Source organism: Amblyraja radiata, chromosome 8 (assembly GCF_010909765.2).
Source record: "Amblyraja radiata isolate CabotCenter1 chromosome 8, sAmbRad1.1.pri, whole genome shotgun sequence".
Classification (NCBI taxonomy): domain Eukaryota; kingdom Metazoa; phylum Chordata; class Chondrichthyes; order Rajiformes; family Rajidae; genus Amblyraja; species Amblyraja radiata.
In genome coordinates this window covers 18,573,401-18,586,191 of record NC_045963.1, presented here as the reverse complement: position 1 = coordinate 18,586,191, position 12,791 = coordinate 18,573,401, and the positions used below count along the sequence as shown (strand labels likewise).

Sequence of the window (12,791 nt, the reverse complement as noted above, 5' to 3'; positions counted from 1 at the left end):
GGGTGCTGTCTGTATGGAGTTTGTACATTCTCCCTATGACTGCGTGGTGCTCTGGTTTCCAGCGACATTCCAAAGACGAACAGGTCTGTAAGTTAATTGGCTTCTGTAAATTGTCCCCAGTGTGTAGGATAGAACTAGTGTATGGGTGATCGCTGGTTGGTGCGGACACAGTGGGCCGAAGGGCCTGTTTCCATGCCATATCTCTAATTAAACTACAGAATCAGAGAGCCTCAAGAATTGCTGCTATCTTACTTCCTGTTGTAGTTCCCCAAATCTCCGGGAAAAAAAGAAAATAAATAAAGTCTCCCCTTTAAGTACATGTCTAGTTTAACTTGAGTTTTCAAAGGCTGCTGGACACTGAAACCAAAAAGTAAATAGAACTGATGGGGCTTGATAAGAAATCTGCCAGTCACATCTTATAAGGCCTGAGAGTTCAAATATTCAACATCTGGAATTTACAATGGTGGCTGAATGTTGCATTCCACCAGCACATATCTCCAGCACCCAAATAAACTCCCAGAACCATTCTGGGTTAAAATTCACATGATTCATATGCAAAAAAGGGTAGGTTAGAAAATAAATGTTTTCATAAATATTTTTGTCTAACCAAATTAGTCTTGAATGTTAGCTGTGAGATGACTTATCTTTCACAACAGTCTACAGTGTGGGAGAGGGGGGGTAAGACACCACCAAACTGAATTATATATGGAAAGCACTGTCCGGCTGAACCAAGAATTGATGACCCTTGATAAATAACCCTCAGATATAGAGCAAGTTTACATTTAAAGTAAAGAATGTCAGGCACTGCATGGCATTTTAGCTTCAAGTAGTTCAACTCAACACCGAAATAGATATTCTGAACATGTAATGGGAAAGAACATCAGCAAAGGGGGGCACTTTAAAATAAAAGTGGTTTTCTGTATGACACCCTTTAAAAGCATTCATGTACCCAGTTTATTAGAAAATGGTTCTTGGTTCAATTTCAGATTTCAGCTGAGGCTCAATAACTCAAGCTTGTCAGGTTTGCAGATGACATTAGGCCAGAATAGATCCAGACTTTCAAATAAACAATCAAGACAACATTTCCACTTTGGATAATCAGAACAGTCACATGAAATAAATAAATCCCAGATTCCGCAAATTGGCAGAAAATTGACGTGTGTCTTTAATGGACTGTGTGGAAAAAGTTGAAATAATTCTTTATACATATACCAATGATAGTTAAAAGATGCTGCCCTTGTGAACCCCCCCCCCCCCCTCCCTGCCCATTTTATCCTGGGATGCTTTATTAGAATTTCATTATGTGCAGAAAAGAGAAAATTTAACTCAAGTAGGCACTGTAGATATTCAGTGATAAAAAGATTATCTTCTATCGTTCAGAGTTAATATACATTGGATTTTTTTAGGGTGTTCAACATCTCATGCAAAGTATGTAATCCGACAAGAGACCCCATCCAACATGTGGACTTTTTATTTCAGTAGTTTCCGTCAAAAATTTGCAAAAAAGGGCCTTTTCAGTAAAACATTATATACATGACAAATGGCATGTTGGTGGTTACTAACGAGGAAGAAAGCCCATTAATTCTTATGACAGAAAAGAGGAAAATTGAGAAAATGCATCAACCAAGGACTTAGAATATTATTATGCAAACTATGCATGTATATGCAGTTCTACAGCCAAAGAAAGCTGATGGCAATGCTGGATAGGGTCATATTATATTGAATACAAATAACAACATTATTTTAACAGACTCACCCAGCAGTGCAACATAAGGTACAAATCACAGAATATTAAGACACTGAACATTATTATGTGTACCATCCATGATTTTACTATGCACAAAAAATTGCTGTGGAGGTGGACTAACACAACAGTCCTGCTAAAGAAATCCGGGAAAGGTCCCATTTGCCTGTGGTCCCTGGTGTAGGGACCATAGACAAATGGGACCTTTCCCGGATTTCCTATATAATATACAGCTATATGGTAGAAGTGAGAATAGGAGCAAAGGCCAGGCCTGAGTAACATGACATTTAAAAGGCAGTAAATCAGCCTTGGGCGATTTTCAGAATGTACTTGAACACAGCTGTTTTATCTTAAGCTGAACTCCCATGACTGAATACTATCTGAAAACGTCCAGGCCTGGTGGTAAATGATTAAGAGAGGTCAGTTTAGCATTTAATGGTGGGCTGATTTGATATGACAACGTTGCAAAGATGTCATATATAAACAGGACTTCAGTCCACCACTCCCAACATCAAAGGCTGACATTTTTCATTTGACTTTTTATCAAGGGTAAAAAAATGACACTGATGCTGCCATTTTTTTTCATTTATGAATAGTCTTGAACCAGATTGCATCGTACATTTTGATATCTTTCTTTTGTTCAACATCCATTCATTAGGGTGGAAGTCAAAACTACGGTGATCAAAGCCTGAAGTGCATCATCGGGAAGAAGGTACGGGAAGGTGCCTGAATGCCATAATCACCAATTGCAAGAACAGCTTCCTCCCAGCAACTATCAGGCTCCTGAACACTGCACTGCACAGCACTAACCACTACCTCAGCAAACTAATCTTCCATGGACTTGTATTTCTGATTGCACTATGGACTTCTGTTCTGCTCGATTACGGTTACCTTGTATCACTGTTATTAATTTATTGTATTGATTATTTTATATTCATTTGCACATTATTGTGTTTATGTTCCTGTTATGCTGCAGCAAGCAGAATTTAATTGTGCTGTTTCCGGTACAATTGACAATTAAACTCTCTTGACTCGACTCTCTCTCTCTCTCTCTCTCGAATCACAGGACGATTGGGAAACTGCGTAGCCTCTCCCACCTCCACTCCAGAATAGAGGTTATTCCGACCTCAGTCATTAACTGTAAAAACACTTGCATATGTGTACATTCACAGGCTAAGCTCCGTCATTGTTAGTTCTTTCACTGAATGTTACGAAAGAGTGGACAACTAAATCAGCTCTTGCTGCACAATACTGATCACTGATGAAACCTTGGAAAAGATTGATCACTTTCCATGATATTGATGCTATTGATTATAGTACAGCCTATAACTGCAAACAAGAGTATTTGGGATTAGTACAGATGATTGATGTAGACATGGTAGGCTGAAAGGCCTATTTGTGCGCTCAGTTCTATAACTCCATACTGAATTGCTCCAGAAGACTTGTACCTGTACATGTAAATGTCCAAATTTCTAGAAAGTCAGTGTAACAGCTCCCTCAAAACGTATTTATTTTAACTAACTATTCACAACACTTCCAATCCATGTGTTTGTTGGTTTCCTGCCTTTCTCAATAACAGGAATCAAGACTCGAATACTCACTCTGGCCATGAATCTTTTTGCAGAAATGGTGGTTGATTCCTTCTTCATGATGCATCTTCTGCAAGATTGCTGGATGATTCCGATTCAACACCTCTAATTACATTTGGGATTCTACTGATGCATGTGAAGTTCTCAAATTTATTTCTGTAACCGATCATTTCTCTGGGCAAAGGATTTCCTAAAGTTTACAAATGACTCTCATAATATCAGTTATTCTCAACACCACCAACTATGTTAATAATAACACTTTTGTTTTACAGAATTCAGATTGCCTGCTTGAGTTGAGTTCTGGCAGAGTTGCAGAATTAAGACTGCGGTGTTTTTTAACTGGCTTCAACACTGTTCACCAAGAATGCCTGGAGTTGAAGGGTGGCGCAGCGGTAGAGTGGCTGCCTTACAGCGCCAGTGAACTGGGTTCGATCCTGGCTACGGGTGCTATCTGTACAGAGTTTGTACATTCTCCCCGTGACCTGCGTGGGTTTCCCCCAAGAACTTCAGTTTCCTCCCACACTCCAAAGACACAGGTTTGTAGGTTCATTGGCTTGGTATAATTGTAAAAATTGTCCCGAGTGTAGGATGGTGTTAATGTGCGGGGATCGCTGGTCGGTGCGCTCGGTGGGCCGAGTGGCCTGTTTCCGCGCTGTATCTCTAAACTAAACATTCTCATAATTCCCTCTAACAATACAAGATATATCCAAAATGATATCAGATGGCAAAACAACATGTTCAGCATGGGGAATGATTATTAAAATCTCAAAGATAATTGAACTATAACATAAATAGCTAATTATAAAAATACTTTTCTCCGTAGTGTTTTTATCTCCTTCTGCCTGAATGCTGAATTTATCTGTTGTGCAACAAAGTTAATGAGTGTAATGATCTAATGAAGTATCTATAGAGAAAAGTGGTATCATCAAAACATGCTCCATTTAAATGTGTACACATTATAACATACCTATAGTCACGGCTAGTTGATAACAAACTGTGAAATTTGCATTAAAATAGAACATGTATCAGCACAATAGACACAAAAAGCTGGAGTAACTCAGCGGGACAGTCTGAAGAAGGATCCGAAACATCACCCATTCCTTCTCTCCAGGGATGCTGCCTGTCCCACTGAGTTACTCCAGCTTTTTGTGTCTATCTTCGGTTTAAACCAGCATCTGCAGTTCCTCCTTACACGTGTATCAGCACAGCACAGGAATAAGTCCTGTCTCAAACATGATGCTAAGATGAACTAATCTCCTCCACCTGCACCTGATCTATATTCCACAATTCATTGCATGTCCATGTGCCTATCTAAAAGCCTCTTTTATTTTATTTTTTTTCTAAATTTTTTTTTAATATTTTATTTTATTAGAAGTAAGTACAGTCATATGGCACCAAAGTGCCTAATATATATTTTCATAATACATTTTATGTACAACTTCTTTTTTTTTTTTTTCTTACATTGAAAAAAGATTAGAATAAGAAAAAGAAGTTAGATAGTAAAGGATAGAAAGATGTGAAATATATAGTGTGTGAAGAAAGAAAACGAGTAAATGAAGAAAGTTGAGAGAGAAAATAGAGAAAATAAAATAAAATAAAAAAGAGCCTCTTAAACCTGACTATTTTATCTGCCTCCATTATTGCCACTGATGGCGGGCTCCAGACACCCATCAGCGTCTATTTAAAAACTTGACCTACACATCTCTTTTAAATTTTACCCCTCTTACCTGAAAACTATGCTCTCTAATCTTTGACATTTCTACCCAGAGAGAAAGATTGTGACTGCCTACTCTACCTATGCCTCATAATTTTATATACCTTTATTAGGTCTTCCTTCAACCTCCGGTGCTCGAGAGAAAGCAATCTAAGTCTGTCCACCCTCACTTTACAGCTAATTTCCCTCTAATCCAGCCATCATTCTGGTAAACCTCCTCTGCACCGTCTCCAAAACCTCCACACCCTTCAGCGACCAGAATGACACTCAATATGTAGACTTACCAAAGTCTTAGAGCTACATCATGATTCTTATACTCAATATCGAGCAATGAAGACCTTCACACCATTTGCATTATCTAACATTCTATCTATTTGTCTTTCCACTTTCAGAGAACCATGGACTTGGACCTCAAGACCCCCCTGTATATCAATGCTGTTAAGGATTTGGCCCTTGACAATAAGATATTTGCTACGATAAATAACTTTTCTGAAATTAGCTGGCGATTTATGTCAAAGCAACAGTAACTAGGGGACAGCAAACTGGCAAAGTAGTTGATTATTGACATCACTGCACCGTTGGTTTTGCACAACAGCGATGCTCCTCAGCTTTGTGACTGTCAAGAAACGTGGGCATTTGCATGTTCTCTGCCTTGTCACTGTCACAGAAAATTAAGGTTGCAATTCAAATGTGCAAATTAACTGAACTCTTGTTTGCTCCAGTGACACCAATGAGACTCACTAGGGCATAATTTAAATTAAGCAGACTTACTCTTGTACTTGTGTAGAAAGGAACTACAGATGCGGTTTCATACTGAAGACAGACACAAAGTGCTGGAGTAACTGCGGTTCAGGCAGCACCTCTGAAGAAAAAGGATGGGTGACGTTTCGGGTCAATAGACAATAGACAATAGGTGCAGGAGTAGGCCATTTGGCCCTTCGAGCCAGCACCGCCATTCAATGTGATCATGGCTGATCATCCCCAATCAGTACCCCGTTCCTGCCTTCTCCCCATATCCCCTGACTCGGCTATTTTTAGGAGCCCTATCTAGCTCTCTCTTGAAAGCATCCAGAGAACCTGCCTCCACCGCCCTCTGAGGCAGAGAATTCCACAGACTCACCACTCTCTGTGAGAAAAAGTGTTTCCTCGTCTCCTTTCTAAATGGCTTACTCCTTATTCTTAAACTGTGGCCCCTGGTTCTGGACTCCAACATCGGGAACATGTTTCCTGCCTCTAGCGTGTCCAAGCCCTTAACAATCTTATGTGTTTCAATGAGATTCCCGCTCAACCTTCTAAACTCCAGAGCCCAGCCGCTCCATTCTCTCAGCAGATGACAGTCCCGCCATCCCGGGAATTAACCTTGTAAACCTACGCTGCACTCCCTCAATAGCAAGAATGTCCTTCCTCAAATTAGGGGACCAAACTGCACACAATACTCCAGGTGTGGTCTCACTAGGGCTCTGTACAACTGCAGAAGGACCTCTTTGCTCCTATATTCGATTCCTCTTATTATAAAGGCCAACATGCCATTTGCTTTCTTCACTGCCTGCTGTACCTGCATGCTTACTTTCATAGACTGATGAACAAGAACCCCCAGATCCCGTTGTACTTCCCCTTTTCCCAACGACGCCATTTAGATAGTAATCTGCCTTCCTGTTTTTGCTATCAGTGGATAACCTCACATTTATCCGCATTAAACTTCATCTGCCATGCAACTGCCCACTCCCCCAACCTGTGCAAGTCACCCTGCATTCTCATAGCATCTTGCTCACAGTTCACACTGCCACCCAGTTTTGTGTCATCTGCAAATTTGCTAATGTTACTTTGAATCCCTTCATCCAAATCATTGATGTATATTGTAAATAGCTGCGGTCCCAGCACCGAGCCTTGCGGTACCCCACTAGTCACTGCCTGCCATTCTGAAAGTGACCCGTTAATCCCTACTCTTTGTTTCCTGTCTGCCAACCACTTAAGCAGAACTGATAAAAGTTTTTTGTCTCTTTTTCATTCACTAATACAAATATTAATTTCCCTTTCTACATCAATGTGTGCAAATTCACTTATTACTTCTGTTGCAGTTCCACTGTATATTCCCTCAATTCAGAAAGCTTATCGGTTAAGGGCACAGATGTTGCTCAGGACTGGATGAGCAGCTTTCCACAACATGAGCTCCCCACTTTCAGCAAGTTACAGGGCAGAGCTTATATCTAGCTGAAGAGGCATGATCGTTTTCAATAAAATCCGAGTCATTAGGGTTCAAATAACAGGCAGCATCAGGCCCTGGACGGTGTGAAGGAAAGGGATGAGGGCTGGTGCTGCATTTCTGCAGCTATGTGGAAAATGTCACAAAGCATAGGCGTTGGGGAGATGTTAAAGTGAACCAGGAAGTCACAGAGATAATGCTGAAAGGGGGAGGATGGGGAAATGTGTCATGGAGGATGATCCATTGAATATGTGGGCCTGTGGGACAGAGGGAGAGGACTTGGGAAACTGTTCTTACATTGGATTAGAGAATAAAGGGGAACAGTAAAGGAGCAAAAACTCAAGATGTGGTTGAGAACAATCAATGATAGTAGAGGGATGCACAAATAAGGAGAAAAAAAGAAGAGATTTTGTAAACACTATTGTGGAAACTGGCATTATCTGAACAGAGAAAGAGTTCTTGCATGAGGTGGTGTCAAGATATCTAAGGAATTCTGTGGGCTTGCAACAGAAACCATTCGTTAAGCCATCCCCTGAGATGAAAATAGAGTAGGCAAAGGAAGGGGAAGTGTCAGAGATGGGTCACATTGGAACTACCAGCAAATATTATGACACTTTCAAGTTCAGTACAAGAGTAGGAAGCAACAAAAATGCAGCTCATCAACATCATGCGATGGGTGTGGAGGGAAATGCCTGTGTATGACTCAAACATGAATTGTTTCCACATACACCACAAAAAGAAAAAAAGTATAGCTTATGATTCATTCAGCGCTGTGGATTTTCCACAAATGTAATCAAACCTAGATTTTTAACTCGTTTCTTTCTACTAACTGAGAAACTAAGTCAATTGCTTGCCAACACCAAAAAGATGTGCAAATATCAATAACAACCCCCTTTCAAAAAACATGTTTTCAACATTCTGAGATCAAGAAGACTAAAGCAGCCAGCATATTTATGTACTGGATGGGTCTTAAATCTACGCACATTTTGGAAAGACAGTGGTCAACTTTCGGTAAACCATTCAGTAACACAGCAGGCCCTTCTTGCACAGTCATAAGTAAACACGTCATTGCAAATTTCAGATGGCCACAATCCATTAATCTACAATTGTAAAAAGCTTGACGAATCGAGTTAAAGATCTGAATTAATAGGACTTACCTGTAGTGAACATTTGTGACTGTTGGATCTCTGTAACCAATGATCCAAGTCTGAATGTCTAGTGGCTTAGCTTTCTGATACGCGATGGTAATATCTATAACCCACTGAAGACCTTTGTGTTTGGCCACTATATAGGACAGAGATTAAAAAAAGAGGTAAGCAAACTTATTTTCCTACTCCTGTACAAGCATTTAAGAAATCCCTGATATAATAAGGATGCTCCTGCATTCTAAATACTTTATCGTGAATAAAAATGGTTAGATCTGCGTCAAATCAGTCACAGCTAGTTGTGTTTAAATACCATGGAAGTAGAGTTCTGATGTTCCTAAAAGTTGGTATAATTAACATATTATTTTATTTGGAGTCATAGAGTCGTAGAGTGATACAGTGTGGAAACAGGCCCTTCGGCTCAACTTGCTCACACCGGCCAACATATCCCAGCAACACTAGTCCCACCTGCCTGCATTTAGTCCATATCCCTCCAAACCTGTCCTATCCATGTACCTGTCTAACTGTTTCTTAAACGTTGGGATAGTCCCAGCCTCAACTACCTCCATTTGGCAGCTTGTTCCATACACCCACCACCCTTTGTGTGAAAAAGTCACCCCTCAGATTCCTATTAAATATTTTCCCCTTCACCTTAAATCTATCCTCTGGTCCTCGATTTACCTACTCTGGGCAAGAGACTCTGCGCATCTACCTGATCTATTCCTCTATCTATTTATATTTATTTTTCTGATATATTTATATTATACCATTAAAATTATACCGGGCAACAGATTGTACAATTTCTTTACTCAAATACTTGTAAATCTATACAAGTGCAGTTAATCCAGGCCACATTGTATACAGGTCACCAAAATCCAAACTGGTTTTAAAATTCTGGAAACAGACATTCTGACAGGTCTGGCATTTATTACTTATTCCGTACTACCATTTTAGTAACACGGGCCCATATAACCAGTTATTTGCCAAATCCGCACGTCCATTCCCTCTTTAAATGGTACCCGATGCGCTGGTTCCTTTAACATTTGCGTTACTCAAGATTGCAGCATTTGCAGTAGCTTGTGTTTATAGCATTTAGAAAAACAGTAAACCATATTTGTGCGCGAATGGAGTCACCCATGTTATACAAAGTAAGAACAGCAAATTTCCTTCCTGAAGTGCAATTGTAAAAGTTGATGTGACTGGATAGCACACAAAGTTTTGCCGCATGTGACAATGATAAACCTCTGACACAAAGAACCATTATGATTTTAAAAACAAACAACGGTTGACTTTCCTTCCATAGCACCAACAACTGAATGTTCTGACTTGGTCTCTATGAAAATCTATACAAGGTACACCAGACGATGACAGAGGGGGCTGCAAAAGCTGTGTCTCTGTGAAGTACAGTATGGGCCAGCCGGCTGCACAGCAATTTAACCCCTGCAGCTTTCAACCTGGATAGCTGTACTCAATGGGCATCAATTCTATATAGATAAGGAAGCTTGTTTATCAGCAGTATATTCCGTTCTGTAAGCATGTTAGTTGAGTGTCTTTTGTCACCCATATGCTCAGTCTTCAGTCCTGACTAGAAGTAAAACAACTAGTGGACTGGTGCGGCAACAACAATTTAGCATTAAATGTCGACAAAACAAAGGAGATGAGTGTCGACTTCAGGAGGGCGCAGCCAAAACACACACCCCTCAACATCAGTGGCACCACAGTGGAGAGAGTGGAGAGCATAAAGTTCCTCAGAGTGCAAATTACAGACAGTCTCACCTGGTCCAGGAACAACACTGGGATTGTCAAACGGGCCTATCAGCGACTGCACTTCCTGAGGAAACTCAAACAGGCCTCACTCCCCACCAACATCTTCAGGACTTTCTACAGGGGCACGGTGGAGTCTGTACTCACGTACTGCATAAACACGTGGTACTCCAACTGTAACTGCTCAGACAGGAAGGCTCTGCAGAGGGTAGTGAGGGGAGCAGAGAGGATCATTGGCGTCTCCCTACCCTCGGTACAAGAACTGTTCCAGAGCCGCTGTCTGAAAAAAGCTCTGAGAATTGCTAAGGACAAACTGCACCTCCTCCACACACACCTGGATCTCCTGCCATCAGGCAAGAGATACCGTAGCATCAAAGCCCGGACTGCTACCAGACTGCTAAACAGCTTCCTGCCACAGGCTGTGAGGCTGCTAAACAGTCACTCTGTACTCACAGTCACCTGATTCTGCGGCTTTGCACTGACATCAGCTGCCCTGGACATTTTAATGATTGTTTTTACTGTATTTTAATGTTGCTGTTTTACCTGCTTTTAACTATTTATACTGTTTCATCAAGGACTGGATTGTTTTTATTGTTATTATGTGTGAAATGTTTTAAGTTTCATGTGCGAAATGGGAAAAGTCTTCTCATTTTGCACTGTACAACTGTTGCTTTGCAAGATGACAATAAAGGTTGATTGATTGATTTATTTACAGTTCTATAGTTTCTTTGTTTCGTTAGTTATAATATGTTCAGCTTTTAGTTAAGATCTGCAGATCTTATTTTGGATATTTTTAAGGCATAGATAGATTCTTGATTAGTACAGGTGTCAGAGGTTATGGGCAGAAGGCAGGAGAATGGGTTTGAGAAGGAGAGATAGATCAGCCATGATTGAATGGCAGAGTAGACTTGATGGGCCGAATGGCCTAATTCTACTCCTATTCCTTATGACATTGATGCCGTGTATCTCTGATGCCGTGTATCCGTTGAATAAAAGTTTTTAAAACGCTCCTACTGGACTCGGCCAATCACTGAGAATTCAGTGATCCTATACAAGGTACACCAGGCAATGATAGAACTCAGTTTTGTTTTGCTCATTGTCCATTTAATTAGGTAAAGCTTTGTAAATTGTGGGTCCAGATTCAATGGCTGAAATGTGCCAGATCAGCTGATCCGAGTCAGTGCAAAAGGTGAAGTTCTGCAATTGGCTTAGGCCTCCTGCACATTCCTTCTGAAGAAAGCAGCTGTCAATTGTGGACAGTTGGCCGTGATATCAATTATACAGCTTGCCAAATCTCAGCATCCACCCTACTACAACACTTTGTCATCATCTGTACGTCAGTTTAGCTATGGAAAGGACCCAGTGGGGCTTATGGGATGATGCTCAGTCTTTTGGCAAATGTTACAATAATCTTCTAATATTAGCTGATAATTTTGTTAGCAGCACAATCAGAGGCGGTGGTGACCTGCATCTTCTTCTGGAAAATAGAGGAAGTATTTTATTTGGTCATTCCGCTGTGACACTCAATTGGCAATCAAGATGATCAACTGGCAGATACTCCTGTACCTGCTGGCGTGTAAAGTTTTCTCTAATCTATGGTCATGTGAATGTCTGCAGGAGCTCGAGACGGCCTGTTGGTCACCTGGCTTGTCCTCTTCATTCATGCGAGGATCCCACTGCACTCCCATAGGGTTCAGTCAGTCAGTGGTGTTGGTGGATTGGCCCTATTACTGGTGATGCAAGCTTGCGAAATGCAATCAATGTTGCAGCTTAACCAGCCTTCTGGATTTCTACGCTTTCTTGCCCATCCAATCTCCAGCTACCAACCCCCCCCCCCCTCCCCACCCTTGCACTACCATTGCCAAAACCCAATTTCCAGCCTTCCCAGCTAACCGTCCCCGAACGTATCTGCCTCTCCAAACTCCATCCCCAATTCCAGTCACTCTGCAGCATACATCCACCCAGGTTATTGGGGGTGGCAAGAAATTTATATCCTCTCGCCACAGGAGAGGTCAGAGGTTTGGAGTGTTGCCAATGTTGTTCCTTTGTTTAACAAGGGAAGTAGAGATAATCCAGCAAATTATAGGCCAGTAGACCTAACATTAGTGGTAAGGAAGTTATTAGAGAGGTTTCTTCAGGCTAGGATGTATTCACATTTTGGAGAGAATATGCTATTTAGGGACAGTCAGCATGGCAGGTCATGTCCTATGAATTTGATTGACTTTTTTGGAGATGTGAAGGTGACTGATGAGGAGAGGCCAGTGGACGTTGTCCGCATGGATTTTAGTAAAGCATTTGATAAAGTCCTTCATGATCGGCTGATTCAGAAGTCTAAAATGCATGGATTCATGATGCCTTGGTAGTTTGGATTCAGAATTGACTTACCCAAAGAAGACAGATGGTAGTGGTGGAAGGACTGGAGGACTGACTGGAGGACTGTGATCAGTGGTGTTCGGCAAGGATCTGCGCTGGGACCCCTGTTGTTTGTGATATTTAAATTATAATAAAATTGATGTTGAGGATACTGAAGAAGGCTGTCAAAGGATACAGCATGATCTATGAGAGATATGTGTGGAGGAATAGCAGATGAATAATTCGAGCAAGTGTGAGGCGTTGCAATTTGGGAGGTCAA

The 12,791-nt window shown here is 41.1% G+C and overlaps 1 protein-coding gene across 2 annotated transcripts in view; it reads right to left on the bottom strand.

The window, feature by feature from the left end:
• lpgat1 (lysophosphatidylglycerol acyltransferase 1) overlaps positions 1-12,791 on the bottom strand; it is a 77,551-nt gene that overhangs the window by 13,608 nt on the left and 51,152 nt on the right. For both annotated transcript variants that reach the window (XM_033025300.1, XM_033025301.1), the window contains one exon: positions 8,408-8,534. In XM_033025300.1, coding sequence (XP_032881191.1) covers positions 8,408-8,534 — 127 coding nt within the window. The remainder of the gene's footprint in view (positions 1-8,407; positions 8,535-12,791) is intronic.